Source organism: Neolamprologus multifasciatus, chromosome 10, assembly GCF_963576455.1.
Source record: "Neolamprologus multifasciatus chromosome 10, fNeoMul1.2, whole genome shotgun sequence".
NCBI lineage: Eukaryota > Metazoa > Chordata > Actinopteri > Cichliformes > Cichlidae > Neolamprologus > Neolamprologus multifasciatus.
Genome location: NC_140448.1, coordinates 6,831,263 through 6,858,230, shown reverse-complemented (window position 1 = coordinate 6,858,230; position 26,968 = coordinate 6,831,263). Strand labels below are relative to the sequence as shown.

The window sequence follows — 26,968 nt, the reverse complement described above, 5'->3', positions numbered from 1 at the left end:
AGAATTTACAGAAAATGTTACATTTATGTGATTTATATCGTTATCGGACGATAGATGTTTTATATCAGGATGTGAGATTTTGGTCGTATCGCACAGCCCTACTCTGATGTTCACTACCTTGATTTTCCGATGAGCTGACTGACAGTAGGCACAATAAAGTTGTAACTGGAGGTAAAAGTGAAGGCAAATAAAGCAGTAATAAAGGTTGTTACATTCTTTTACTGATTAACTTTTGCATCTACTTTATTAAAGTGCAAAGTCAGCTGAGTGGCAGCATACATGTTTGCACAGCCACACAGGCTGTCCTTCTTTGTTAGGGTTTTGACACGTGCAGCCTCCGACCTTGTGATGGTGTCATGAGCTCGAGCTGCACAGCCTTCATTGTTTGTCCGTCTCTTCCATGAAACGAGCAGGGACAGTTACTGAATCAGTTGAGCAGTAGGCAGTATGTTCACAACACTTTGATTCATGGCATAGCCCGGGAGCCAGGTGAAGTGAAAATAGCTCCACTCACTGTTCATGTCAATGTATTCATTTGGGAAACTCAATAACTTCACATTTCTATCAGCTGGCCTGAGTCTGTGTATTATTTAATTTTAAAAGGCCATTAAAATACACAGAGACAGTAGTTGCCACAGGCAATTAAATGAAAGGAACATCTGCCAATATGAAGTAAACCGAGATAAGAGAGATTAAGTCAAGCAGGAACATCAAAGCACATAAATGCTCCAGCAAAACTCAAGTTTCCCATAAGAATGCCACATCAGTCAATTTTGTCTGTGAAGGTTCTCAGTCATCCAGGTCATCGTAGTCTAAGGAGCTTGCAAAGAAAAGCGTCTGGACTTCTTTAAGTTACTTGAAGACGTTTCACCTTCATCCGAGAAGCTTCTTCAGTTCTAAGGTCAAATGGTGGAGAGTCCCAGATATAAACCTAGTGGGAGTTTCCCCCCACAGAGGGACAAAAGGACCCCCTGATGATCCTCTAATCGCCTGAGCCAAGGTGTGAAACTGGGTGTGGGTCCCAATCAGCCAGAGTTTCAGGTGAGTTCATTGTGAAACCTGGCCCCACCTTATCATGTGATGTCCTGAGGTCAGATGGCCCAGGATGTGAGTGGGCGTTAAGGCGTCTGGGGAGGGAACTCAAAACTGGATTATAGATGGCAGAGAGTTGGTGTCGTAAACCACCGCCTCTGTTCAAAGATGGTCGCTCACAGTGGACATAGATGCTTCTTTCACTCCTCTTTCAAGCCATCTGTCCTCTCTGTCCAAAATGTGAACATTGGCATCCTCGAAAGAGTGACCTTTGACCTTTAGATGCAGATGGACTGCTGAGTCTTGTCCTGTGGAGGTGGCTCTTCCGTGTTGTGCCATGCGCTTGCGGCACAACATAGAAGAGCCACCTCCACAGGACAGGACGCCTTAAGCCCAGGATGTGAGTGGGCGTTAGTAATTCCTTTTGTCCATAATTTTGTATTGTTGTTGATAAATTAATTAAAGCAACAAAACAACCTGAAGAGCTGGTTGGCAGCCGAAAGAGACGGTTCTCTAAAAAGAGCCGGAAATCCCATCACTAATACCAAAGTATTTGAGACTCTGGCAGTTTGTTGGTCTGGACATCAACAATGATCTTAGAGAAGCAATTTCTGCTACCCATCAATCTGGCAGGAAGTTATACAGAAGAATACTGCAGCTTGGCAAACCAAACCCAGTATGACAGGTGGTAAAAAACACCACGCTGGAACAATGTCCTTTGGACAAGACCAAAGAGAATGGCTACAATGTAACGTAACAAATAAAGCCTTAGAGGCATTGATAGGATTGCTGTCTTTGAAGGATTTTGATATTACCTCAAAAATAAACACAAATTAAAATGAACATTTTAAAATGTCAACAAAAAACTAAAATGTAAAGAATTCGTGGCAGAGCTGCTTCATCACAGGTTTATATAATAGTACATACTGTGCACTGAATTTAAAGTCAGGTAACTTACTGGTCTTGATTTGAAGCATTTTCCATTTATTCAAAAGATTCTCTTACACTTTCAAAGACACTTCGTCTAAATCAGTTTAAACCAAGTTTTACTCTAACGCCACCCTGCTGTCCATTCTTTGCATATTGTGTATGAGCTTTGACTTACTGACTCAAACAAGTAACACATCATTTCCATTTACGTTGAACCCACGTCACCAGTCAGCAATGACACGACTTTTCAAACCTATATGGTGCCAGTTTAGCTCAGTAAGCAGACCACATGCTGCATGGGCTGGATTTGAATCTGGCCCTTTGCTGCCACCGTCCAACAAAGGCTCCAAACATATGATCAGAAAATAAAACTACTGTACTGTTAGAAATGTAACAGTATGAAGACGTTTGAGTTTGTTTCACGTCCGTCACTTCACTTAGATGTTAAATATTCCAACATGTCATTGCACTGCATTATCTACATCACATTCAAAATAAAGAACTTGAAATGGATAAACAAATATTTGGGTATTTTCTGTTATAGTTGCTCCCATTTCCTGCATCACGTGGTACATGACAGTAAGGAAACGAGGTTTTTCCACAGGTACAACCAGATTTATTTGGTTTCACTTTCAAAACAAGAACAATTGAAAATTGCATCAGACACAATCTACCAAAGATCACCATCATAAACCTGGAAAAAAGGATTTCTCCTGAAAAGAAAAACAAAAAACTGCTGCTTGCTTCTCTCAATGAAACCTTGAAATTTACCACTAACAATATTCTAACAAAGGATTATTGAGCATTCACAAGTGCACAAACGAAAACCGATGGCAATACGATAATAACACTGAAGACTATTCTCATTCTGTGCTAACTCGTACTGCTGCCTCCATTTTCAACAATCGTGCAGTTCTTCTCTGATGCTTTGAAGATGTTGGCTCTGTAGTACTGCAGCTCCTTGATGCTCTCCTGGATGTCCTCCAGCGCTCTAAAGAAGAAAACCTCCATTTTAACTTTACCATCGTGGATATTTCTACATTCACCTCCACATACACACTTCGTTCCAGGATTAAAACAAGATTCTGCAAAGGTGGCTCCCACCTAAAAGCTCAGCTCCACGCCCTGTGAAGGGCATCAAACACTTTGCAAATGAGCTCAGGCTGCGTGTTTGTTTAAACTTATATTTATGGTGGAAGATTTTAAAAAACATGAACTACTATTAACCATCAGAATGTCAGCTTCATGTCTAAAAAAGAGATATGAACAGCAAAGTGTGAAGATTAGGCTGTGGAGGCCTTTTACATTTTTGGACTGTGTAATAGTCCACTAACATCACATAATACACTGAAATTATTATTATTATTACAAAATAGAGCTGGGCGATATAAGATTTTTTCATATCACGATATGTTTTTTTCATTTCAGGCGATAACGATATTTATCACGATATAAGCCAAATAACTATATTTGTAAGATTTAAATGTGCCGTTGCTCACAAGTAAAATGTGAAATAATCAGCAGCTTGTTTGGATTTAAATATTTATTTCCCATAATAAGTTCAACAGGGTAGATGTACTTAATGAACATGAGACTTTTTCAGATAAATAAAGGCAAATATTGCAAACTACACAAAAGGCAGCCGCTAAAGCGTTTAAGTTTCAAAACAGAACAAACAAAACAGACTAAATTGTCAATTCCACTTAGAAACAAAATATTAATTCTAAAAATAAATCTTAGTTTGTTTTACAGAAGAACAAAATTGACTAACTTTTGTCAATATCAAATAAACTGAGAACTAAAAGAAATTCTCGATCTCTCCTTGTTGTATAGCTGAGCTTTTCAAACAGTGTTAACAGTTACTGTAGTCTGACAGAAGCCGAATGATGAATTAGCGCTTCCAGTCAGAGACTGAGCATGCACCGCTTTATTGTGTTTCCAGACTTGCTTTCGGCACATTTACAGTGCGCTGCTCTGTTTTTGTCAGACTTGAAACAGCAGAAATACCTTCACACTACAGAACTTCTGTGGCTCTTCCATTCAACAATCTCTCCGGCGTTGGAACCATCATCTGTTTTCTCTTCGGTAACCTTCGCTCACGCTCTCGGTTGATTTTTCTCTAGTCAGCACACTCATTTCCTCCATTACCCGGGCGGCACAGCGGCTGGCTGCTTCCCAAACAAATACACATGTGTGGCTTGGCACTTGTGCTGCACGTAACAAGTCACATGACGTGACGCTGCGGCTGTGATTGGTTCGGCTCTGCGCTACTTAATTTGGATTGGCTGTTCTTTTTTTTTTCTTTTTTCTTTTTGTTAAGAGGACAAGAGCGGTGAGGTCTATCGCAATAGTTTAATTTTTCTATCGAGAAAAAGTTATTTCACAATACACATCGTTATCGTTCTATCGCCCAGCTCTATTACAAAATAATATATCACAACAGTTCAGAGTAATGTGTTTGGGCCGTGACTCTTTTCAACAAGTAACGCACGAGGTTGCTTCCCCGTATAAAGTTTCATTATGTCCATGTTCCTTCATCACGATGGCCCAAGATGCATTTGATAATTACCACACAGCAATATGAATCTGTCCTTATGAGGACGTGTCTTTATTGTCCTCATGAAGAATGAACACCAGTGCTACCCTCACCCTCCTCACAGAGGCACCTGTGGTAGAAATGTCCTCTGTGCTGTTTCTTTGTTTGACTGCTGAGTTCAGGAAGTGTGCAACCTTAACAGGGGATCACATACTTTCCCCTCACTCTACAGGTTTTAGAGCAGCACACGCTCCCACAATGATGTCTTTTTTCATATTTCCATATTTCAGCAGGACCAAGCTAAACCCAACACAGCATCTGTAACTAGCTTTACACCAGGGGGTTCAACTCCAGGCCTCGAGGCCTTATCACCCTGCATATCACCCTGAGGAAGAAAAAAGTTGGCTGTGCACTATTCTGTTCAACATCTCATTCAAGATCTTCAATAACCAGGTGCAATCTTCACTCTCTTACAGAGAGCTCATGCTCTCGCTCTGCAGGCCTACTTGTTGTTCCTAGAGTATTTAAAAGTAGAATGGGAGGCAGAGCCTTCAGTTTTCAGGCCCCTCTTCTGTGGAACCAGCTTCCAGTTTGGATTCAGGAGACAGACACTATCTCTACTTTCAAGATTAGGCTTCAAACTTTCCTTTTTGCTAAAGCATATAGTTAGGGCTGGACCAGGTGACCCTGAATCCTCCCTTAGTTATGCTGCAATAGACGTAGGCTGCCGGGGATTCCCATGATGCACTGGGTGTTTCTTCTTCTCTCACTATGTGTTAACAGACCTCTCTGCACTGAATCACACTTGTTATTAATCTCTGTCTCTCTTCCACAGCATGTCTTTATCCTGTCTTCGTCGCCTCGCCCCCAACCGGAGGTTCTGCTGAAGGTTTCTTCCTGTTAAAAGGGAGTTTTTCCTTCCCGATGTCAACTGTTTTCTGATTGTTGGGGTTCTCTGCATTACTGTAGGGCCTACCTTACAATCTAAAGCACCTTGAGGCGACTGTTGTTAGGTTTTGATGCTGCATAAATAAAACTGAAGGCCGTTTCATATATATGTTGATATCTTTTTCTTTACCTGTGTGTTGCTTTCTTGTGAGGCACCGTTTTGTATTCTTCTGGAAACCAGCGTCTGAAAGTGTTTATAGAAAGAAAGTCAATTTCTTTTTTACTACTGATTACTGATACATTTATGATTTTTATGTATGGGATGAAAATGCCATGCAACCTTTCTTTGCTATGATGTGCAGCGGTGCATTAACTGCAGTAAACGGTTCTCACAACGTTAGTTCACATCAAAGGGAGAAACCACGTGAGTGAGTGCGGCTTGTCTCTGGCAAACATGTAAACTCTAAAATACCTGAGCCATGAATCTGTGGGCATTCATCTCTATAAAGGGTTTGATTAGGAAATGGAAATATACATTCATGTTTATGGGTGTAGTCCCCCCCACCCCACCCACACTCCCTGTGACCAACAGTGTTTAACCGTGGCTCTCCACATGAAGACGCCACCCTGAGAGACAGATGTGGCAGATTATTCTGAGGTCAGCTCCTAAAGTCACCTGCCTGCTGAGCTCCTTGATGGTGCTCACGTCGATGATTCTGTAGTGAAGGTGGTGCATGAACTGTGGCATATACTTGTCCAGGAACCTCTTATCCGCATGCACAGAGTTACCTGTAGAACAACCAATCACAAGCATGACTCCTCGAGCCAATCACTGACACCAGCACATGTGCTGCTGCTACACACATGATCTGCAGTGTAGTCTGAGCTTTGAGTCCAGTATGAGTGAAGCAGAAGAAACAGATCACCGACACCTGACTCGGTCCTTTCACACTCAGCATGTTAATCACTTTCATGAGCTCACTGTGCATTATCTAACACAGGGTGGGGAGCTCCAGGCCTCCAGGGGTGTCCTGCAGGTTTAAATGGCTAAATGACCTCCTCGACATGTCTTCAAGTTCTCCAGAGGCCTGGTGATGAACATCTGATCCAGGGTGAGAACCTGCAGGTGCTCGAGGCCTGCAGTTCCCCACCCCTGATCTAATTAGAGTAATCACAGCTAAGGAAAGCTAAGCTGACGATTGGCTCTCCTCGAGCTCCTGTAGCTTCACCGGAGAGTCATTACAGAGATGCTAGGCATAATCACCCACACAGTACCACAGACAGACATGCAGAATCATGACTTTGTGCCCAGGTCACGAACAGAAAGATCAGAGTTTACCAGCGAGGGGACATTGTCCAGGTGGTGTGTGCTGTCTGACAAAGGACAGGAACTCATACTCTGCTTGTTCCAGGGTGATTTTACTGTCCCGTACAGCCTGGGTCAGTCCTGACTGAGACACAAGTACACCAGACTTTGTTACTTCACTTTAAAACACGCCTCATCGTTCAAACAACACAACAGTAAAGTGGAAAAGCAGGCATGTGAGCACAAACACTAACATCTGAACTGCTGTCTGGGTTTCTCTCAGTGTTGCACAACCTGAGGTTACAATGACATTAACTTCTGGGGAGATTGGTAACTGCACCTCCCTGAATCTTTCTCCCTGTGAAATGATGAACTTTAAATGATTTCGCACCAACTGTTTCTGTAAGATCATTGCTGATGTCCAGACCAGCAAATTGTCAAAACTTCTGATTAATCAGTCCATTGATTAGCAGCACCTGGTGCTACTTAACCTCTGCTGAAGCAGCAAAGGGAGACTTCATTATTCACACACTGTGTACATTCTGGTTTAACGTTAGTCTGACATGGTGTCACATGTCATGCTCTTGTGCAAAGCTGCATTTATCTCATTTAAGAGCTACAGAGGATCAGAAGATTTTGTTTTGGGTCCGGATACGTCAAACCTTGGAGTTAAGTATGTGGACTGAATGATAGTAAAGTTCATGCACTGGTAACCTGGTCCTTAAGTGATGACGTATGAACCCTGCTTCAGTCCAAACAACTGTGTTTATTAAGGCTGTTGTGTTTTAACATGTTTTAATGTTTTGCATCATGTTCTGTTTAATCTGAACAAGCCCCTAAAAACAGTCAGTGATCACTGTCGGCCTCTCTCGGTTTTTAAACCTTACGATGTAACTCCAGCCCCTGCAGCAGTATATGAATGACTAACCTCGTATTGTGGATGGATTATCTCAGTTGTTCTCCTGACTGAAGTTTGGTCTGTTTACAGCATCCTGCCATGCGACTGCATTTGTCCCTAACCATCAGGAACCTTCACGTTAACTTTTATCCAGTGGAATAAAGTTAGCTTCATCCTCCAGCTTCACTGTGTTTATGCTAACATAGCTGTGTAGCTAGCGATCACGTAGCACATCATTATATAGCAGCTAGTCCAACTTCAGTAACCCTACAAACGTCACTGCTGTTTAGTTTTCTGTCTTCATTTATGTTGGAAGTGACAGCAGAGCTGTACGTTTGGATTCTTTCAGAAATCTCTCAGTCAGAACATGCTATATCATGTTTAGCTAACTAGCGAGCTAACTTCCTGCTAACTTCTAACTCTGTTAAATTTAATAACTTCCGTTTTCATGGATGCCTGGATGTTAAACTTCATTGTTACACCTGGTAAAGCAGCAACGCTGATCATTTTATTACAGATGAAAGAATTTAGAAAGTTTTTAACTCTCAGTGATGCTGCAGTGATCGTTTGACTTTGGGACCTGAAGGGGAGTTTGGACCCGGACACAGCTAATGACGTCAGACTTAAACGCCCGATTGGGGGAAAAGGTTATTTTTGAAATGACAATGATGTGTCCAGTGTACTGTGGGAGATACGACACGTCCCACAGTACACTGGTCACCTCTTACCTTATGTCAACTTAAGGACCACCCTAAGGTAAGAGGTTAATCTTTTTAATGGGTTCGTGTTACGTTGTCAGCCTAATGATGGCCACCTTCATTCACATCAACATCTCTTTGAATCTCGAGAATTTCAGTGAAACAATATCAAAGCAAGTTTAAGAGTTGGAATCTCAAGCAGAGCCTTCATGTTCTGAATTGGTCCTACAGGCAAACGGCAGGTCTCACCTGTACAGTTACCTGTGAGCCTGTGAGAAACTGGAACATGAAAAGGACTTCAGTAATGTGACAAGTAATAAACTTGATTTGCTTTACCAGAACCTTCATTTCAGTTTAGGTGAGTGAACATTTTAGATTTTATTAATTGACACTAACCCAGGGATTGACCCAGGGAGCATTCAAATGGCACAGTGCAGCCAGCAGAAAGAACGTACGTCTGCACAATCTCTACATGACTAAGAAGAGACTGATTCATAAGAGTGTAGGAGCCGGGAACATTCGTGCTCACGCTATGGTTGTAAGGAGCTGCATGTTCCCATTAGCATTCTAGATTAGTTTGTTTTCTTGCAGAGGTGCTTTCCAGCACAGACTTTTGACAGACGTGTAGAAAAACAATTTGTATTTCTGCTTTACTGGTACGAGCCCCTGAACAAACGCCAGCTTACCTTTCCGTGATGCTCCTTACACCACTCTGACATCCCTTCCAGTAGCTCGTCGGGCTGCTTAATGATCAAGTTTGGCCCCTGGAGAAAAACAACAGCTGCCTTGAACTTGTATGACAGAGAGAAGAGCAGAGGCTCCAGTGTTCACGTTCACTTTACCTCAGCCAGGATGTTCAGGTGTGAGTCTGTAATAAGGCAGGCCATTTCAATGATTTGGTCCTTTTCCACGTCCAGCCCTGTCATCTACACACACAGAGGTAGGTGTCATTATAAGCAGCACAGACAGATTGAGAACAGCAGCTCAAGTCTGCACACCCGTGTGCCATGTTCCTGCGTGGACTGCCTACAGCTCGTTGGACACTTCACACAACTATTCCAGCATCCAGCGCTATACGCGCCATCTAGTGCCACAGCTTACCGTTACACTCAACGGCTAAGCAAAGCGTTTAGTGATTGTAGCAATAACCACAGTTCCCACGACGTGACTCACCTCCAGGTCCACCCACACCATTCTCTGGGACATGCCCGTGGCTGTCATGCTGCCTCTTGTTGATGCCTGACCTGCGGCTGGTGCTAACAGCGGACTTCCTGTCCGGCTAAGCGCTGCCCTTCCGAGAGACCGCGCGAACAGACTCTTGCTGAATGTAGCGAGCGCCCATGCCGAGCACACCGGCATGCTGAGCCCACTTCCGGTCTTATTTGCCATAAGAAAACTTTTCAAACAGAGCCTTCAGCAACGAACTGCTGCATTACTGCCACCTGCTGGTGTGGATGTACGTGTACAGCTATCACTACTGAAGTCCAGGTGCTTGGAGTCTGCCTGCCTGTCGGTTCTTGCACTCTGGCTACGATCAGCTGAAATCGTGCCGCAGTCTGTAGCGTGGATGCGGACATTTATTTCATTTTTACTGCACAGAAGTAGTGATGTGACGTTCTGTATCGAGGCTTCAAAGCTTGTGTCGAGTAATGGAGGGGGCGTTTCCGCGATGCGCGTATCGAGGCTCGCTTCATTTATGGGAGGAGCTGAAAATGATGACGTCCGAAGGCTCGCTGCCCGGCTGTACCACGTGACTGGTTCAGGACGTGGTTCGAACTTTGCCGCGAGCTATGACAGCGAAACCCCTCAGACTTCATTCAAAAATGTAGGTGTTTGATGGAGAGTTGCAGTTAGTGAGAGTTTGGAGACAGTTTGGAGGTTTATGAGAGGAAGTCAGGAGAGAATGGAGCCAGCTAAGAAGAGGAGCATGTCCTCCCCTGTGTGGGAACATTGTGATTTTATTCCTCCCAACAAGGTGTGTAAATTTCTACAGAAGATGTATTTTCATAATACTGATGGTGCAATACAATTTATGTTAAGCTGTCTGTACTTTTGTACAAGGTGAAGTGTTTGCTATGTGCCAGGGAGCTGGGATATCACAACAACACCTCATCCATGCTGAGGCACTACAGAGCTTTGCATGAGAATAAGGGGAACACCGATTGTGGAGCAAGACCAGGTGAGCCATCAAATGCCATGATAATATAGCATGCAGTAATGTTACTAAATGATATAACAATATTATACAATGCAATAAGTTGCGTGTGTGATATTTATATTTGTGCTTTGTTTTTGTTGTCTTTCCTCAGGAGAACAATCTCAAATAGATGAAGACCTGGTTACCATGGTGATTGAGGACTCCCAGCCATTTAGCATTGTGGAGGACAAAGGATTTAAAAGATTTGTTAAATCATTAAATGTTTTAAATGTTCTCCCCACTAAAAAGGTCATAAAAGCAGTGAAAATTTAGTTTTTACAGAATAAAATGTGAACAGGCAGGACTGACGCCTCAGTGTGTAGCTGTCCATACCTCAACGTTACAAAAGCACAACCACTGTCCACAACCCAACCACACCTCACAGTAAATAATCATTTCTATTTTAAGCATTTCCAAATAATAATTTCCATACTGCCAGTATAAATATACACAGTATACTGCATCACTACAATATACATGTTTTACACACTCCTTTTGTTGTTGACATTTACAGGCTGTGTGCAAAAGGCCACACTCTTCAAATTCATGCCAACTAATATTGTTACGTCCAGTAGGTGTCCTACTAGAGCAAATGAAGCTTCAAGACACTTTGTGCTGGGGTGAACCAATTGGATGAAAAGCTTCAGTGCTTCATGAAGCTTCATCTGCCCATCAGTAATCTCACCTGCTCCTCACCTGAGCCTTCTTCGTTTCCTTTTTAGAAACTCTTCTTCATGGTTGAACTGTTTTGGCTAACTAATCAATACCACGTTAACAATTTGTTGTTGGGCTTTTTTCACACTGGTGTGATGAAGTATGAATGTAAACACATGCTAAACATCTGGTTAAAAACACAAACCTACAACCTGCCCTGTGTGAAAACATTACCTGCGGTGTATCACGTCTTTAGAAAGCCGAACAGCCACACCCAGGCGTGATTATTACCACACCTGTGCTCAATCAAAAAATCACTTACATAAGAGCTGCCTGACAAAGTGCAATAGACCAAAAGATCCTCAGAAGTCAGGCTTCCTGCTGTGATCCAAGAACATTCTGGAACAAATGAGAAACAAAGTACCTGAGCCCTCTCAGTCTAGGAAAGGTTATAAAGCCATTTCTAAAGTTGTGGGACTCCAGCAACCCACAGTGGGAGCCATTATCCAGAAAGGTGGATGAACCAGCAGTGAACCTTTCCAGGAGCTGCCGGCCGACCAAACTTAACCCAAGAGTGCGTCCACGAGGTCACAAAAGACCCCAGGACAACATCCAAAGACCTGCAGGCCTCACTTGCTTCCCTTAAGGTCAGTTTTCATGACTCCACCATAAGAGCCTGGGAAAAATGGCCAGCATGCAGAGGTCCAAGATGAACACCACTGCTGAGGAAAGGAACATAAAGGCTTTCAGTTTTCCTAGAAAACATCTTGATGATGCCCAGGGCGTTTGGGAAAATACTGTGGACTGGTCAGACAAAAGGTGAACTTTTTGCAAGGTGTGTGTCAAAGGTTTTGGAGTGCCTTAGTTACAGTCCTGACCTGAATCCAACTGAGATGCTGTGGCATGAAAAGACAGTTCTGCTCAAAAATCCTCCAATTCTGCAAAAATGAGACAGTTTCTCATCAGCGCTGTCAAAGACTCATTGTTATCATAAATGCTTGATTGCCGTTGTTGCTGCTGAGGGTGGCCCAACCAGTTATCATGTTTAGGGGGCATCACTTTTTCACAAAGGACCATGTAGGTTTGGATTATTTACCCCTCAAACAAAAACACCTTCATTTAGAAACAGCATTTTGTTTACTTGTGTTCTCTTTGTCTAATATTTACATTTGTTTGATGATCTGAAACACTGACGTGTGACACACAAAGAATGAGGAAGGAGGGGCACACTTTCACGCCAATGAACTCACAATGTGCAAACAAATAAAGTTAATAACTTTAATAAATACTATTGTTCATACATGAATATAAAATCTGTGAAACTATAACCAAAGCATTTTAACAGGAACTTGGATTTATGAATGACAAACGGCTTTGATTTGCTGGTTGTTAATGTCTTCATCAAAGGTTCAATAAATACTTCATATTCTAACTTTCTTCATATAACTACAATCTTTTAACTTCAGCTTCCTTCCTTCTCTCACTCTGTGTACAGATGACAAGTTTAATTTTCTAAAAGTATTCAGACATCACCAGCTTTTGCAGTGCGAGAGGAAACAGCAGGCACAAACTGCTGCTGCACATCGCAGCCCTCTGGACAGTCATTCAGCTCCACCGATACAAGTCTGCATCAACAATGCGGATTGAACCGTCATATGTGGTGTTCATCATATTGACGCAGACCGCGTGCACACTGATCATCGGTCGACTTCATCACGTCCTCCAGCTGATGGACCACGACAGCTTCAGCCGAGCCGCTGGTAGCTTGTTAGCACGATGAAGCATGACGTGGACAGAGTCGTTTGCGTAAACGCTGGCAGGAGAATATGAAGAACATGAACACTCACTGTGAATGACTGACTTTATTAAAGGACTGCAAACGCGACACCGAGACGTTCAAACTAGATGTAAACAATGCTCCATTAGATCACCTGGATTATAGTTAGGGCAGTCATCCGGTCGGACAGGTGGCAAAATGCAAGAACCCGAAGAAGAAATCGAGCTGATTTTCGCATAGATGGCGGTAATGCGCCCCGCCGCTTGTCACTACCGACCACTGAAACCAAAGAAGAAGAGCTGCGCGTTAGCTTCTCGGCTGTGGACGCAGTAATGCTCCCGAGTTGGTTTCAGTTGAGCCACCATGGGCGCTCGGCGCGCAGCCTAACATGCTCATAACGCTGTGCTACGTCTACATGTGGGTGCGCTTTCACAGGTGCTACTCCGCGCTGATCCGGAGCGGTCTGTCCCGGCTGAACGGCAGCAGCTTCAGCTTCAGCCTGTGCTCGCGCCGCGGTGCGCGCGTGCGTTCAGGCTCGCTTCAGCTCGAGGACAACGTGTTTCTTCAGCGGGGAGATAAGGCCGTGTATGTTAGCGAGCCTCAGGTTGGTCACCGGACACACGCTTACGTCATACCGTGGAGAGCGAGTACTTCCTGCTTTAAAGTCTTACAGCTTACCGCAGCTAAACGGATGGAGAGCTGCGAGTTAGGCTGGCGTTCACTCGGTGATACTGTGTGTGTGTGCGTGTGTGTGCAGCAACAACAACACAAAACTCATTGTGCCACTGGTGTCCCACTGTAGTGTTATTGGTGTCCCACTGTAGTGTCTCACTGTAGTGTTATTAGTGTCCCACTGTGGTGTCTCACTGTAGTGTTATTGGTGTCCCACTGTGGTGTCTCACTGTAGTGTTATTGGTGTCCCACTGTGGTGTCTCACTGTAGTGTTATTGGTGTCCCACTGTGGTGTTATTGGTGTCCCACTGTGGTGTCTCACTGTAGTGTTATTGGTGTCCCACTGTGGTGTTATTGGTGTCCCACTGTGGTGTCCCACTGTAGTGTTATTGGTGTCCCACTGTAGTGTCTCACTGTAGTGTTATTGGTGTCTCACTGTAGTGTCTCACTGTAGTGTTATTGGTGTCCCACTGTAGTGTCTCACTGTAGTGTTATTGGTGTCCCACTGTGGTGTCTCACTGTAGTGTTATTGGTGTCCCACTGTAGTGTTATTGGTGTCCCACTGTGGTGTTACTGGTGTCCCACTGTGGTGTCTCACTGTAGTGTTATTGGTGTCTCACTGTAGTGTTATTGGTGTCCCACTGTGGTGTCTCACTGTAGTGTTATTGGTGTCTCACTGTAGTGTTATTGGTGTCCCACTGTGGTGTCTCACTGTAGTGTTATTGGTGTCTCACTGTAGTGTTATTGGTGTCTCACTGTAGTGTTATTGGTGTCCCACTGTAGTGTTATTGGTGTCCCACTGTAGTCTCACTGTAGTTCCATTGTTGTCTCACCGTAGTGTCCCACTGTAGTGTTATTGGTGTCCCACTGTGGTGTTACTGGTGTCCCACTGTGGTGTCTCACTGTAGTGTTATTGGTGTCTCACTGTAGTGTTATTGGTGTCTCACTGTAGTGTTATTGGTGTCCCACTGTAGTGTCTCACTGTAGTGTTATTGGTGTCTCACTGTAGTGTTATTGGTGTCCCACTGTAGTGTCTCTGGTGTCTCTCTGGTGTCTGTGAGCTGTGCGCGGCTGTGCTCTATACAATGTGCTTATGCTGCTCTGAGTCTATGGCCAGACCCTGGTGTAGCGCTACATCCTACTTCATTGGCTTGATTGCCAGGATTTGAACTTCCAGAGTAGTGCCAGAATGACAGAATAACAGGCAGTTATGCAGCTGTGTGACTGGGTAACAGCAGCATCTGTCAGAATAAACACATGACAGAAAACTACAAACAAGTTCAAGAAAACTGAAATAGAGACACATTTTCAAATACATGTGGCATACAGTCACGGGCACTTTTAATAGGTACAGCTGTTAAAGAGCCTGTGCTCCAGTCACATGGCAGCATGCAGATGTGGTGTACCGCTGCCTGAAGTTCAAAGCAATGTTTACTGGGTGCTCCCCACAGTCACCTTTCTGCCAGGAAAGCAGCTGAAGCAGCTCACACTGAGAGTGCAGGGCACTGCTGACTGAGACCATCAGACACACCAGCTGTCAGCTGGAAAAGTGCAGTAAGCGACTCATTCACGGGAGTTGGCTTGGCTATATTCCAGTTTATTCTGACAGCAAGACTGGTTCAGTAGTTTTTTTGTTTGTGGGCTGTAACATTCGTAGACTGGGACGTGGCTCATTTGGTGTTTGCTGTTTTCCTTCAGCCTGCCTGCTGGATTTAGATAAAAAAGCTACGACTCTAATTATAAATCAGAGACTAATTATTCTGAACACTTGTGTCACTCCAGTCTCAGCTCATAAATCATCATGACCTGAAATTTAATGTTAGAAGTGTCCAACATGCATAAACAACATTAAACTAATTCACTCCGTATCATTTGCAGTTTGAATGTTTGTCTTTTTGTGAATCTGTCTCAAATTACAAGATCTATCTGATGGAGAAATCCCTCATCTTTGGAAAAGAGAGTTTATTACAGAGGAATGTCTCTTTCCAAAATAAAAGCTACACTATACGCTTCTTCTGGGCTATATTCTCAGCAGCATATTAAACATATCAGGTCCCCATAAGGAGAATCATGTGCTAACGGCTGTCTAAATGACTCGGTAAGGTTTGTAGCATGCGTGCTTGTTGTTTTTGTCTGCTTCCACTTGTCTTTGCACGAGGATGATGTCGGAGTAAATGTGCAGTCATATTCGTTGTGTTCCCACTAGTGCTGTCAGCGTTAATCTGAAATGACGTTAACGCCACAACACGGCAAATCTCCGTTAACGAGCTACCCCGGATCGCCCCGTGCGGGGCTGGACGGCGCTTTGCAGTTTTTTATTTGTAACAAATGTTTGGAATCATGTATGATTGTCGTTCCACTTCTCACGTGTTCACCACTTTGTGTTGGTCTTTCACCTGGAAGTCCAATAAAATTGATTCATGTTTGTGGCTGTAATGTGACAAAATGTGGAAAAGTTCAAGGGGGCCGAATACTTTTGCAACCACTGTGTATTAGTAAAGGTCAGTCTGCCATGTCAGCTTTGTTGATGAACCCACTGATAGTACCCTCTGGGCCCTTTCATGAGTTCCCAGTCTCCAGGCCACTGGTTCCATTATCAGACAGATCCCTGGATCATTGGGTAGGATGTTGCACAGACTTTGCTGCACAGTGCATTGCTGGTGTGACCCACAGTCACGCACCTCAGGTCTGGCCTGCGAGCCTGAGTAATGTAGCAGAATAAATGGAGCATGGTGAAATGCTGAGCAGGGTTAGGATCAGAATGCACCCTCGTATGAAAACAGAACGAGGTGATTGTAACTACCACCCGTGTCTGGCACGAGCATGGGAAGAGTGAATACAGAGGAACAGGTCAGCTGTTACAGTATGAGGGACTCGTCTTTGCATCGGAGCTTTAACAGCTGGTCGTACTGAGGCCATTCCCACAAAGAAATAACATCTTAGCCCAACACTTTCATATTTCACATTGTACACCACGCTGATACCATACTTGATAATGACTATTGTTACTAACTACTTTGTGTTACACTTTGTAGTGTTTGAACTTGTCGTCTGTTCTGTACTTTTCCAGGTATGTGAGGACCTCAGCCAGTGGACTGTTCTCCTGCGGTCCTCTACCGTTTGTGCTCCACGAATAGACAATATTTTCTTCATCATAGAAGCTACAGAACATAAAGTGGGCTCTCCTTCTCATCGGCCGTCTAATAAGAAAGTAAGCAATGTGCTTTCTTAACTTCTGTTCTCATTATGAAGCAACAAGCTTGTATGTATATGAATGAAACACTGACTGGGTGACTGGCTCCAGCACAGCTCAGGACAGATGTCTAAGAAGAGACAGTCCTGGGAACAGCAAAGATGCTGCACAGGAACCTCCCAGCCTCTGGTGGAGGACCCGAGCATGAGGGTTAAAGACAAATGTCAAAATTTAAAAATAATGAAATTAATAAAATTTGGATTTTGTTTGGTAAGCTCAGGAAAAAAAGGTGGAGGTATCTGCTCATTTATTCAATAGTTTCTCTTGATTGCAGCTTTTCTGCAGTGTAAAACAAAACTTCATCCTCTGCCCCTGACTGATTGGACGATGTAATAATGACACTAATAACAGGAGAGTTGCTCCAGGAAAAGAAGCCCAATAGTGCCCTCTACTGGAGATGTTCATCAGTTACTACACCTTATAACTTTTCAATAAAAGTTAAAAGGTCCCATGTCAGGCTAATTTACAGGCAAGATTCAAACAACAGCAAAAATGCTCCATTTCTTTCAAAGAAACTCATAATTTAAACGCCATGTTTGTCCTCGCCATTGCTCACCAAGAGACCATAACAACGTTTAGTGTCCAAATAAGTAAACCTACAGTGGTTGCAAAAGTATTCGGCCCCCTTGAACTTTCCCATATTTTGTCCCATTACAGCCACAAACATGAATCTATTTTATTGGAATTCCAGGTGAAAGACCAACACAAAGTGGTGCACACGTGAACAGCGTTTGTGAACAGCAGTTTTCAGATCTTGCCACAGATTCTCGATTGGATTTAGACACCAGACAGGTCAGGGATAAAGTTATTGAGACATTTAAAGCAGGCTTAGGCTACACAAAGATTTGCCAAGCCTTGAACATCCACGGAGCTCTGTTCAAGCCATCATTCAGAAATGGAAGGAGTATGGCACAACTGTAAACCTACCAAGACAAGGCCGTCCACCTAAACTCACAGGCCAAACAAGGAGAGCGCTGATCAGAAATGCAGCCAAGAGGCCCATGGTGACTCTGGACGAGCTGCAGAGATCTACGGCTCAGGTGGGGAATCTGTCCACAGGACAACTATTAGTCGTGCACTGCACAAAGTTGGCCTTTATGGAAGAGTGGCAAGAAGAAAGCCATTGTTAACAGAAACCATAAGAAGTCCCGTTTGCAGTTTGCCACAGCAAACATGTGGGGGACACAGCAAACATGTGGGGGACACAGCAAACATGTGGGGGGACACGGCAAACATGTGGGGGGACACGGCAAACATGTGGGGGACGCAGCAAACATGTGGGGGACGCAGCAAACATGTGGGGGACACGGCAAACATGTGGGGGGACACGGCAAACATGTGGGGGACACAGCAAACATGTGGGGGACACAGCAAACATGTGGAAGAAGCTGCTCTGGTCAGATGAGACCAACATGCAAAACGCTCTGTGTGGAAAACTAACACTGCACATCACTCTGAACACACCATCCCCACTGTCAGATATGGTGGTGGCAGCATCATGCTCTGGGGGGGCTTCTCTTCAGCAGGGACAGGGAAGCTGGTCAGAGTTGATGGGAAGATGGATGGAGCCAAATACAGGGCAATCTTGGAAGAAAACCTCTTGGAGTCTGCAAAAGACTTGAGGCTGGGGCGGAGGTTCAGCTTCCAGCAGGACAACGACCCTGAACATAAAGCCAGGGCAACAATGGGACGGTTTAAAACCAAACATATCCATGTGTTAGACCGGCCCAGTCAAAGTCCAGATCTGAATCCAATCCAGAATCTGTGGCAAGATCTGAAAACTGCTGTTCACAAATGCTGTCCATCTAATCTGACTGAGCTGGAGCTGTTTCAAAGAAGAATGGGCAAAGATTTCAGTCTGTAGATGTGCAAAGCTGGTAGAGACAGACCCTAAAAGACTGGCAGCTGCAACTGCAGCAAAAGGTGGTTCTACAAAGTATTGACTCAGGGGGCTGAATAATTACACACACCCCACTTTGCAGTTATTTATTTGTAACAAATGTTTGGAATCATGTATGATTTTGGTTCCACTTCTCACGTGTGCACCACTTTGTGTTGGTCTTTCACGTGGAATTCCAAAACATTGATTCATGTTTGTGTCTGTAATGTGACAAAATGTGGGAAAGTTCAAGGGGGCCGAATACTTTTGCAACCACTGTACTTCACTTTGTCACATTCAGAAAGTTCCCTTAATCGTAGCTGAGGGCTTAAGCTTATGTGAATGCTGATTTTTGTCAGTGACGTGGTTCTAAAGTGATAATAATTTTCTTTTAAATGGCTTAAACACATTGGCTGGTTGTCACTTTTGTCCTAATGAGCTGGCTCTTATTTTATGCTTGTTCCAACAGAAAGAAAAACAGCTGAATGTAGAGTTGGCTGTGCTTTAATACAGAACTATGAAGAGCATCGGCCATACGTAACGTTAGCCACATTAGCTACCCACCATGCTAATGGGACAATCCTATTGTTGTAATGTTGCCGTCACAAAGTAATTCACCAGGTCTTTGTGCTTAAGTGTGTTTGTAACACAAGCGTCTGTAGCTAGCATGCAGGTGCTGACGTGACCTCAGTGTAAATGAGGCCGTTGTTTCCTTGTTGGAGCCTTTGTGCCTCTTTAAAACACTACACTGAATGAACCGGCACAAATGCAGAATGTGGATAATACTGGTTTTGGTGGTTATGATGGTTTTCATATTTAGTATTTTAGCAATGTCAAATGTAGCACACAGAAAAATATGCATTTATTTAAATATGGGATGAAGTACATGTTCTGGTTTGTGCTGATGGAGCCTTTATGCTGTTGGGATGATGCTCTGGTTGTTATTAGCTTTTATGAAGTGAGGTGAAAATAGACACATGACCATCATTACAGGCTTATTGTTTCTGTACTGATCCCTCCTGAACACCAGGTGATGATGTAGGCGGGGCATGCTGAACGCTAACACGTGTCACTGTGTGTTGTGTGCTGTGTGCAGGTGCTGAAGTTGTCCGACTGCTGTGTCCCTGTGGCGTGTTGCCCTGGCCAGCCGTTCAGGGCAGTCGCTCGAGCCAGCGTGGAGAGCTACAGCCAGCTCGGGATAGCTTTCATAGAAGATCGCCTGCAGCTGGACAATGGACTTACGCCCTCAAAGATAGTCCGTATGTGGTCTTCAAGTAGATTTTCTACGATGTTTTTGTTACACGGTATCCCACCCCACAGTTCCTTACTCTGTCTCGTTTGCATTGAGTATTATGTTGAGCAGCATGATTAATAAAGTCCAACGAAAACAGCACGTGGAAAATTTCCTGTGCCAACATCTTCATCTTGTCACCGTAGAGAAAGCGACGAGGATCGTACTGAAATTCTGTTGGTCGGGTTTTGCTCCACCCCTCTACCAAGCGTCCTAATATACTTCCCGAGGTCGTGTTCATGTAGTACTGCAGTGATGACGTTCAGAAGGAGAATAAACTTTCTTATTGTTAGTTTACGTTTCCAAGATCAAAAGGTAGAAGCGTGTTCTCACCACCATCTCACCCTGTAGTGTCTGAAGTAGCTTTTTAAACTCAGCCTTGCATCCAGCAGCAGCAGGAAAGTGCTTTCACTCACAAAACCTCATATACAACGTTGAGCTTACAGCTATAGAGCTGCACAGTTTAAACTTAAACTGTCTCGTGACCCATTGAAGAGTTACAGACATTTTTTGACTGTTTTCAGGAGCTCAGGTTTAAATAATGTCACAAACATATTTTCTGTCTGTGAGGAAGTTGTGACCTGTAACTGCCCGACATGTGGAACTCTACACTAGGGCTGCACGATTAATCGTTAGAAAATCGCGATCTCGATTCATACTTATGTGCGATCTCATTTCCAAATGACAACGATTTCAAAAAAAAAAAAAAAGACGACGATTGTACCGCATTTTGATCCGGGACGTAATCTGCATGACAACAAGCGCTCACTCTTCCTGCTCAACAAATGACGAGGGCGGAGCTTATACCACGTGATACAGAAGCTGGCTGCTAAAATCAGCAGGGAAAAAACAAGGAGAGCACGTCAGGGATGACGAGAAAGTGACAGGAGAAAATCCGTCCCGGTCAACCACCCAAACATCAATAACGGGAACCTTATACAGCGCTTCCCTATACCCGTCGACCTCCCGCAGGCACAGAGAAATTACGGAGGCTGTTACTTATCACCTGACCAAAGATATGGCTCCATCAACACTGTGCAAAACGAGGGATTTAGGAGAACGATCAACACCCTAGACAAACGCTACACAGTGCCGTCCCGCAACTATTTTTCTATTGTTGCACTACCTGCTCTACACACACAGTGTCGAGCAACGGTGGAGACGGAAGTTCAAGCAGTACAACATTTTGCGGCAACAACAAAATGTGAGACAGTTGTTGTTTTTATGTTTATTTGTTGTTTTTATGTTCAGTCTCAACTGTTACGAAGTTGATGTGCAGTTAATAAGTGCAAGAAATATATATACTGGAAAAGAAAATCGTGAGAGAATCGTGATTCTCATTTTATGCAAAATCGTGCAGCCCTACTCTACAGCCACCGAGCTTCTTACCCCATCATGACATGAGCTGTAGCTCCAGAGGTAGAGCAGGTCGTATACTAACTGGAAGGTTGCTGGTTCGATCCCTGGTTGGCAAACATGCCAAATATCCTTCGGAAAGTTGCCAGGTTGCTCTCTGATGCTTCTATCGAAGAATGAATGTGTGTGATTGTTACATAGAAAGATGGATAAGATAATTCTTTATTGTCATTGCACAGTCATCCATAGTACGATAGTGAAATGAGATCGGAAAATTGTCCCACGTCGGCACTACGTACAACACAAAACGACACAACACAGAAACTTGTGTAATAAAAATAAGAAGAATAAGCGTATGTGTATTGCACATTGTTATTAATGCTTGTGTGTGTGTGTATGTGTATGTGTATGTATTTATTTATTCATTCAGTGCTTCTTTTCCCTGCTGTATTTGTGTACAGGGTTAAGCTTTTATATCAGGGGTGTCCAACTCCAGGCCTCGAGGGCCGGTGTCCTGCAGGTTTTAGATCTCACCCTGGGTCATCACACCTGAACCACATGATTAGTTCATTACCAGGCCTCTGGCGAACTTGAAGCCATTTAAATCAGCTGTGTTGGATCAAGGACACATCTAAAACCTGCACCGGCCCTCAAGGCCTGGACTTCCCCACCCCTGCTTTATACCTCTGTGGTGCAGCACAGCTGAAATGAAAGGTTCCAGCAGCTCTGAGCTGTTTGTTCTCCGATGCTGCTGGATACAAGAACTGCACCAAAGAGCCTACATTGTTACTGTTTTACTGTTCAGTAGTTTAGTGGTTGACAGAAACAGTTGTTTGAAGTTTGAATACAAAGATAGATCAGCAGATGGCTCTGATGTTTTTGTGGTGTGGTTGTATTTCCACAGCTGTCCTCCTGCAAGAATCCACTCTGAGTGCACTGCTGGACCAGCAGTGTCCACAGAGCCCACAGTCGTCACTGCTTCCCTGCACCACTGGAGAGCCCACAGCTCGCCACCATCATCTGCAGTGCCGTAAAGGCAGCTTCCTTCTCATCCCAGAGGTAAAGAGGAGGTTAGAGGACCGGCGAGGGTCAGAGCCGCTCCGCAGCTCCCAGGATTTGGAATCTCTCGGTGACTTGGAGGAACACTCCCTGGGGAATCATCACCACATGGAGGGCCACGGACACCACCTGCATCTGTCCAGCTGCCACGAATGTCTGGAACTGGAGAACAGTACTATACTCTCTGTCAAATATGCCTCCGCTGAGAATATTCCAGACCTACCGGATGATAACTCGGTTGGAAACGAGTGTCTCGATGAACTTGAAAATGATTCCCGAGAGTTTTTTGGTCAAAGCGGTGGCAAACTCCCAAATGTTCTCGTCTACACGGGGGGCTGTCAGGAACGTTTTCAGACGGTTCGCCAGCTTTTATCAGAATGTATAAACACGGAAAGTAACATCATATATCCGCTCCAGCCAGAGCAGGCGCTGAATGATCCCTGGCTGGAAAACACAAGACTCCTGGTGCTGGCAGAAGAGGAAACCCTAAGTCCCCAGCTTCAGACCCGCTTTCTCACCTACCTGAGCCAGGGGGGCAAGGTCCTCGGGCTCGCTTCTTCTCTGTGCCCTGCAGGACTCTGCCTGGAAGTCAGGCAGAGCCAGTGCATGCAGGTCAACAAGCTGAATTTCACCAAGGAAGACAGCACAGAGCTGAATCTGAGTATACTGGCGAGTGGGAAAGTCTACATCAGGGATCCTCGGGGGGGAGGAGAAGTTGAACTGTGGGGGGAGCTGAAAGGGGATGTCCCCCATAAGAAGGATATGGTTATTGTACGACTGACCCACGGAGGGGACAGTGGAGAAGCTGTCCTTTGTCAGGTAAACCCATGTAAAGCATGCTATTCATTGTCCTTGGGGACAATGAATAGCATGCTTTTATTGAGGCCCGCAGTAGTGCTAACTAGGGCTGCCACAAACAATTATTTTGAGTCGACTAGTCACCGATTATTTTTGCGATTAGTCGACTAATCAGATCATCATCCATTGGACATAAAACGTACAGCTTATTGCACCAGCAGCATCTGCTCTTATATAACTATCATTAGCTTACAGCTTTAAGTGTTTCAGGTCTGTGCTAACTAAAAATAAAGACAAGATGATAGTTTATTAAATTTTAATGAAATTTGCAGATTGTTTCGGTGAAGTTTAATAAACTCCTTGCTATCTAAAATATAACAGGACACCGGAGTAAATTCTCGAGCATCTCACACTTCTGATAATCAGCTGTCTGCTTGACGTTTATTCAGCTATGTAAAAACTATAACTTTAATCTCAGCCAAACCGATTTACTCAGGAACAAATAAAATACTAAAAAAAACAAACAATAACATTTTTAAGTTATCTAAGTGACTTATATATCATGTTTACCTGAGTAGTGAAAGACGGCGGTGGGTTTGAAAACGATGAGCGGGAGTCCGGTGTTCTCACGGCTCTAGTGAGCCTAGCCCCCGGCTAGCTATGGAGCTAGTGGGTAACAGACGTCTCCGAAAACGTCGGAGCGCTTTTGAAAATATGTGGTGTCTTGATAAACTGAGCAGATATTTGAGGTTTACACAGCTACATTCTCGCCTGAAAATATGTTCAACGTTTATTTTGTGACCCAGAAAGAATAATAAGAGTAATATTAAAACTAACTAGCTGGAAACTAAACTCATTGTTGGAAACTGAGCTGGGCTGCGCTATGAATTCTGGGACACAGCTTCTTCTTCTTCGGGGTTTAACGGCAGCTGGCATCCTTGTACATGCAGTGCTGCCATCTTCTGTTTCAGTCCGTTATTACACTCTTAAATCCTACTACTTATTCCTGCGTCTTTTGTGATCTTACAAAGCTTCAAACGACACGTCGACTATTAAATCAGTCGTGATGATTTTAATAGTCGACTAATCGTGACTAGTCGACTAATCGTGGCAGCCCTAGTGCTAACACATGTGGGACAGTGAACCTGCATGCTGTTGTATTTCTGTAGTGTCAGATCAAAGCAACAGTTGCCTCACACATAAAGACCATGTGATGTTAGAGAGAAAAGCCCAACATTCAGGCGACCCCACGTCCAAGGACTTGGCGGCAGTTGGAAAATCTCTTAACAGGAAGAAAGAGGTTCAGATGTATGAGGTCTCAGTGACTGACATGAGTGTGAGTGGCTCAGTGGGTACGCCCCACCACAGGAGTGCAGCAGCCTGGATTCAACTCTGATGTTTGCTCTTTCTCCTGATTTTCCATCTTCAGTGCTGCACTGTCCAATAGAGGCAGAAATGCCTTCAGGTGAAGGATAATTGCATCATGGGATGTTTCCAGCAGTCTGAGCCTATAGCAGCAGATCTAAGAGATCAGCTGATCTAGCAGTCTCCCTGTAGCACACGATTCCTTTATTAATGGCAGTAAATTACCTGCCACAGCAGCCTGAATCTTCTATAATCCAGGAACTGTTCTGTCCTCGTTTTGCAGTCGGGTCTAGAAATATTATCATTATTATTATTATCATTATTTATGCATTCTGAATGAATCCAGGTGCTGGCAGTGGGTATGTGGTACTGCTAACTGTTGGGCTAGTAAATGAAGCCCGGTGTCATATGATGTCCAGATTACAAGCAGATTTATTAGGTGCAAATATTTGCAGTATAAAATAAATAATACTCATTTTTGCTGCCACATCAATGTTTCCTGCATCCTCTGATGTTTTTACTTAAACATGTATATCTGCAGGTCCACTTTGAAATTGCTCCCAACTCTCAGAATTTGCCATTGGACGCTTTTGATGAGCTGAAGGTCAACAATGCGTCGCGGTATGAAGTCCTGACAGAAATCCTCACCTCTCTAGGCCTCAAATGTGAACCAAGTCAGACTCCAAGTCCAAGTGCGGTACACCTGCTCGCGACCTCTCAGGTAAGATACTCAGCGTTCTTGTGTTCAAGACTAAGAACAGCTTCATGTCCTATTGGCTCATCTCTCCATGTGAAATAGGTTCAGTGAGTGCCTCCCACCTGAAGTACAGTAGCTTTGCTTCATTAAATGTGCTACATTTTAAATATGAAGTACTATAGTTACTGTAAGTTACAGGGTCAGGATACAGTTACTCTCTCTTCTTTTTCTGGCATTTTGAGACCTCATAACTTGTTGAGTAAAGGAGCTAGCCCACATAATTTTGGGGACTGAGCCTTTGTTAAGTTACATCACGTTTTCTATCACTTTGATTAAATTGTATTAATGCTCATTCTAATGAATCATAGTTTTTTAATAACATGGTAAAGGTGTCCTTTGTTACGTCCGTAGCGCAACATCAAGCTCAAACACGGGTATCCCCGCCCCGGTTCCCAAAGCCACAAACCCAGTAGCCAATTCAAAGTTAAGGTGAGCTTTATTGCTCCACCAGCTTAAACTCCGGGGTGAACCATGGCCAGAATAACCAACAAAACGAGCTGTTCCAAAGTGCTACCTGAACCCTGTGTGAAAACTGGACCAAACCCAAACTCTAAAAGTTAATAAACTGCACGTTCAGTTAGCTGTGTATCTGAGGCACCCACGTTGATGTAGTTCCTGCATTATACTAGTGTAGATCCAGGATCAACATTGCAACTGACCTACCACACTGCAAAACTATGACATCATAACAATGTGGGGAAAAAGGCAAATAAGATGCGTTTGTTTAATCTGAAGGAGCAATAGTAGAAGGTAACTCTCGTCTGGTAGACTTCTGTGGAGGGACGGTGCTGCCAGCAGGGCGGGCTTGCCAGAACATGTTAAATCTACCAAGATTGTCCATTACATGTTTGACACAGCGTTTATTCCGTTTGGCAATATTACAGCAGCAACAAGCTAACACAGATCATCTGTGATCATGTGCTGATCATTCGATCTATGATTCGTGCTGAATAATTAGAAAATGTCTTTGACGCAGAAGGAACCTCGTCTAACAGATGAAGCTGATCTGTGCTGTCGTCTGCTGCAGCTTCTTTCAACCACTCACCATCCAACATGGTGACCTTTGAAAGTTCACCTAAGAGGCTCCTTTTAAGGTTTGAATATGGAATTGTGGGCACATGTAGGGTGCACAGCTGAACTCTGCGTCCATTGTTAAGTGCCATCAGGTCCTTAAATAGTGACAGCTGTGTCCACATCCTTGGGATGGTGTTGGAGTCCACCTGTGGTTGTCTCTAATTCCAGGCCATACGTGTCGAACTGTTCAGTGCTGCCCAAAGTAAGGAGCTTCAAGTATCCTGTGGTTCTGGAGTCTTCGTAGGAAGATGGAGCATGGATTGGTGCAGGCTCTGCAGTAATGGCACATTTGCCAGACTGTAAATGGACCGGTTCTTGTATATCACATTTCTACTCTTTATATAGAAATGTTTCTCAGTGTTTAGCCTGTATCCAATGGCTTAATCCCTCAGAGTGCCGGTGAGATGTTGGTAAGTCAGCTGATTGGAAGGGTGTAACTTGGTTTACTGCAGTAATCTGAACTGTCCATCAAAGTGACCAATCACATTAGGACCCTGCTCCTTTTAGGCTCCGCCCTCCAGACTGTCAAAAACCAGTTGGATCCAGTG

The 26,968-nt window shown here is 44.0% G+C and overlaps 2 protein-coding genes across 4 annotated transcripts in view; one reads left to right on the top strand and one right to left on the bottom strand.

The window, feature by feature from the left end:
- Window positions 1–842: 842 nt before the first annotated feature.
- On the bottom strand, window positions 843–9,692 carry rexo2 (RNA exonuclease 2). Of its 2 annotated transcripts, none has more exons than XM_085173657.1 (7): window positions 9,462–9,692; window positions 9,131–9,214; window positions 8,975–9,052; window positions 6,726–6,837; window positions 6,063–6,175; window positions 5,577–5,630; window positions 843–2,953 (listed from the first exon to the last, which is right to left on the bottom strand). In XM_085173657.1, the coding sequence occupies exons 1-7, from the start codon at window positions 9,675–9,677 to the stop codon at window positions 2,861–2,863; spliced, it is 750 nt and encodes a 249-aa protein (XP_085029783.1). In that variant the 5' UTR covers window positions 9,678–9,692; the 3' UTR covers window positions 843–2,860. The 2 variants fall into 2 exon arrangements, with proteins under 2 accessions (XP_085029783.1, XP_085029782.1); XM_085173656.1 differs by having other exon boundaries at window positions 6,067–6,175.
- Window positions 9,693–12,436: 2,744 nt separating this feature from the next.
- The window catches only part of hlcs (holocarboxylase synthetase (biotin-(proprionyl-CoA-carboxylase (ATP-hydrolysing)) ligase)), a 60,601-nt gene continuing 46,069 nt past the window's right edge, over window positions 12,437–26,968 (top strand). For both annotated transcript variants that reach the window (XM_085173648.1, XM_085173647.1), the window contains exons 1-5: window positions 12,437–13,520; window positions 16,659–16,799; window positions 19,817–19,979; window positions 22,272–23,245; window positions 25,131–25,310. In XM_085173648.1, the coding sequence (XP_085029774.1) occupies window positions 13,305–13,520; window positions 16,659–16,799; window positions 19,817–19,979; window positions 22,272–23,245; window positions 25,131–25,310 (1,674 nt within the window). In that variant the 5' untranslated portion in view covers window positions 12,437–13,304. The remainder of the gene's footprint in view (window positions 13,521–16,658; window positions 16,800–19,816; window positions 19,980–22,271; window positions 23,246–25,130; window positions 25,311–26,968) is intronic.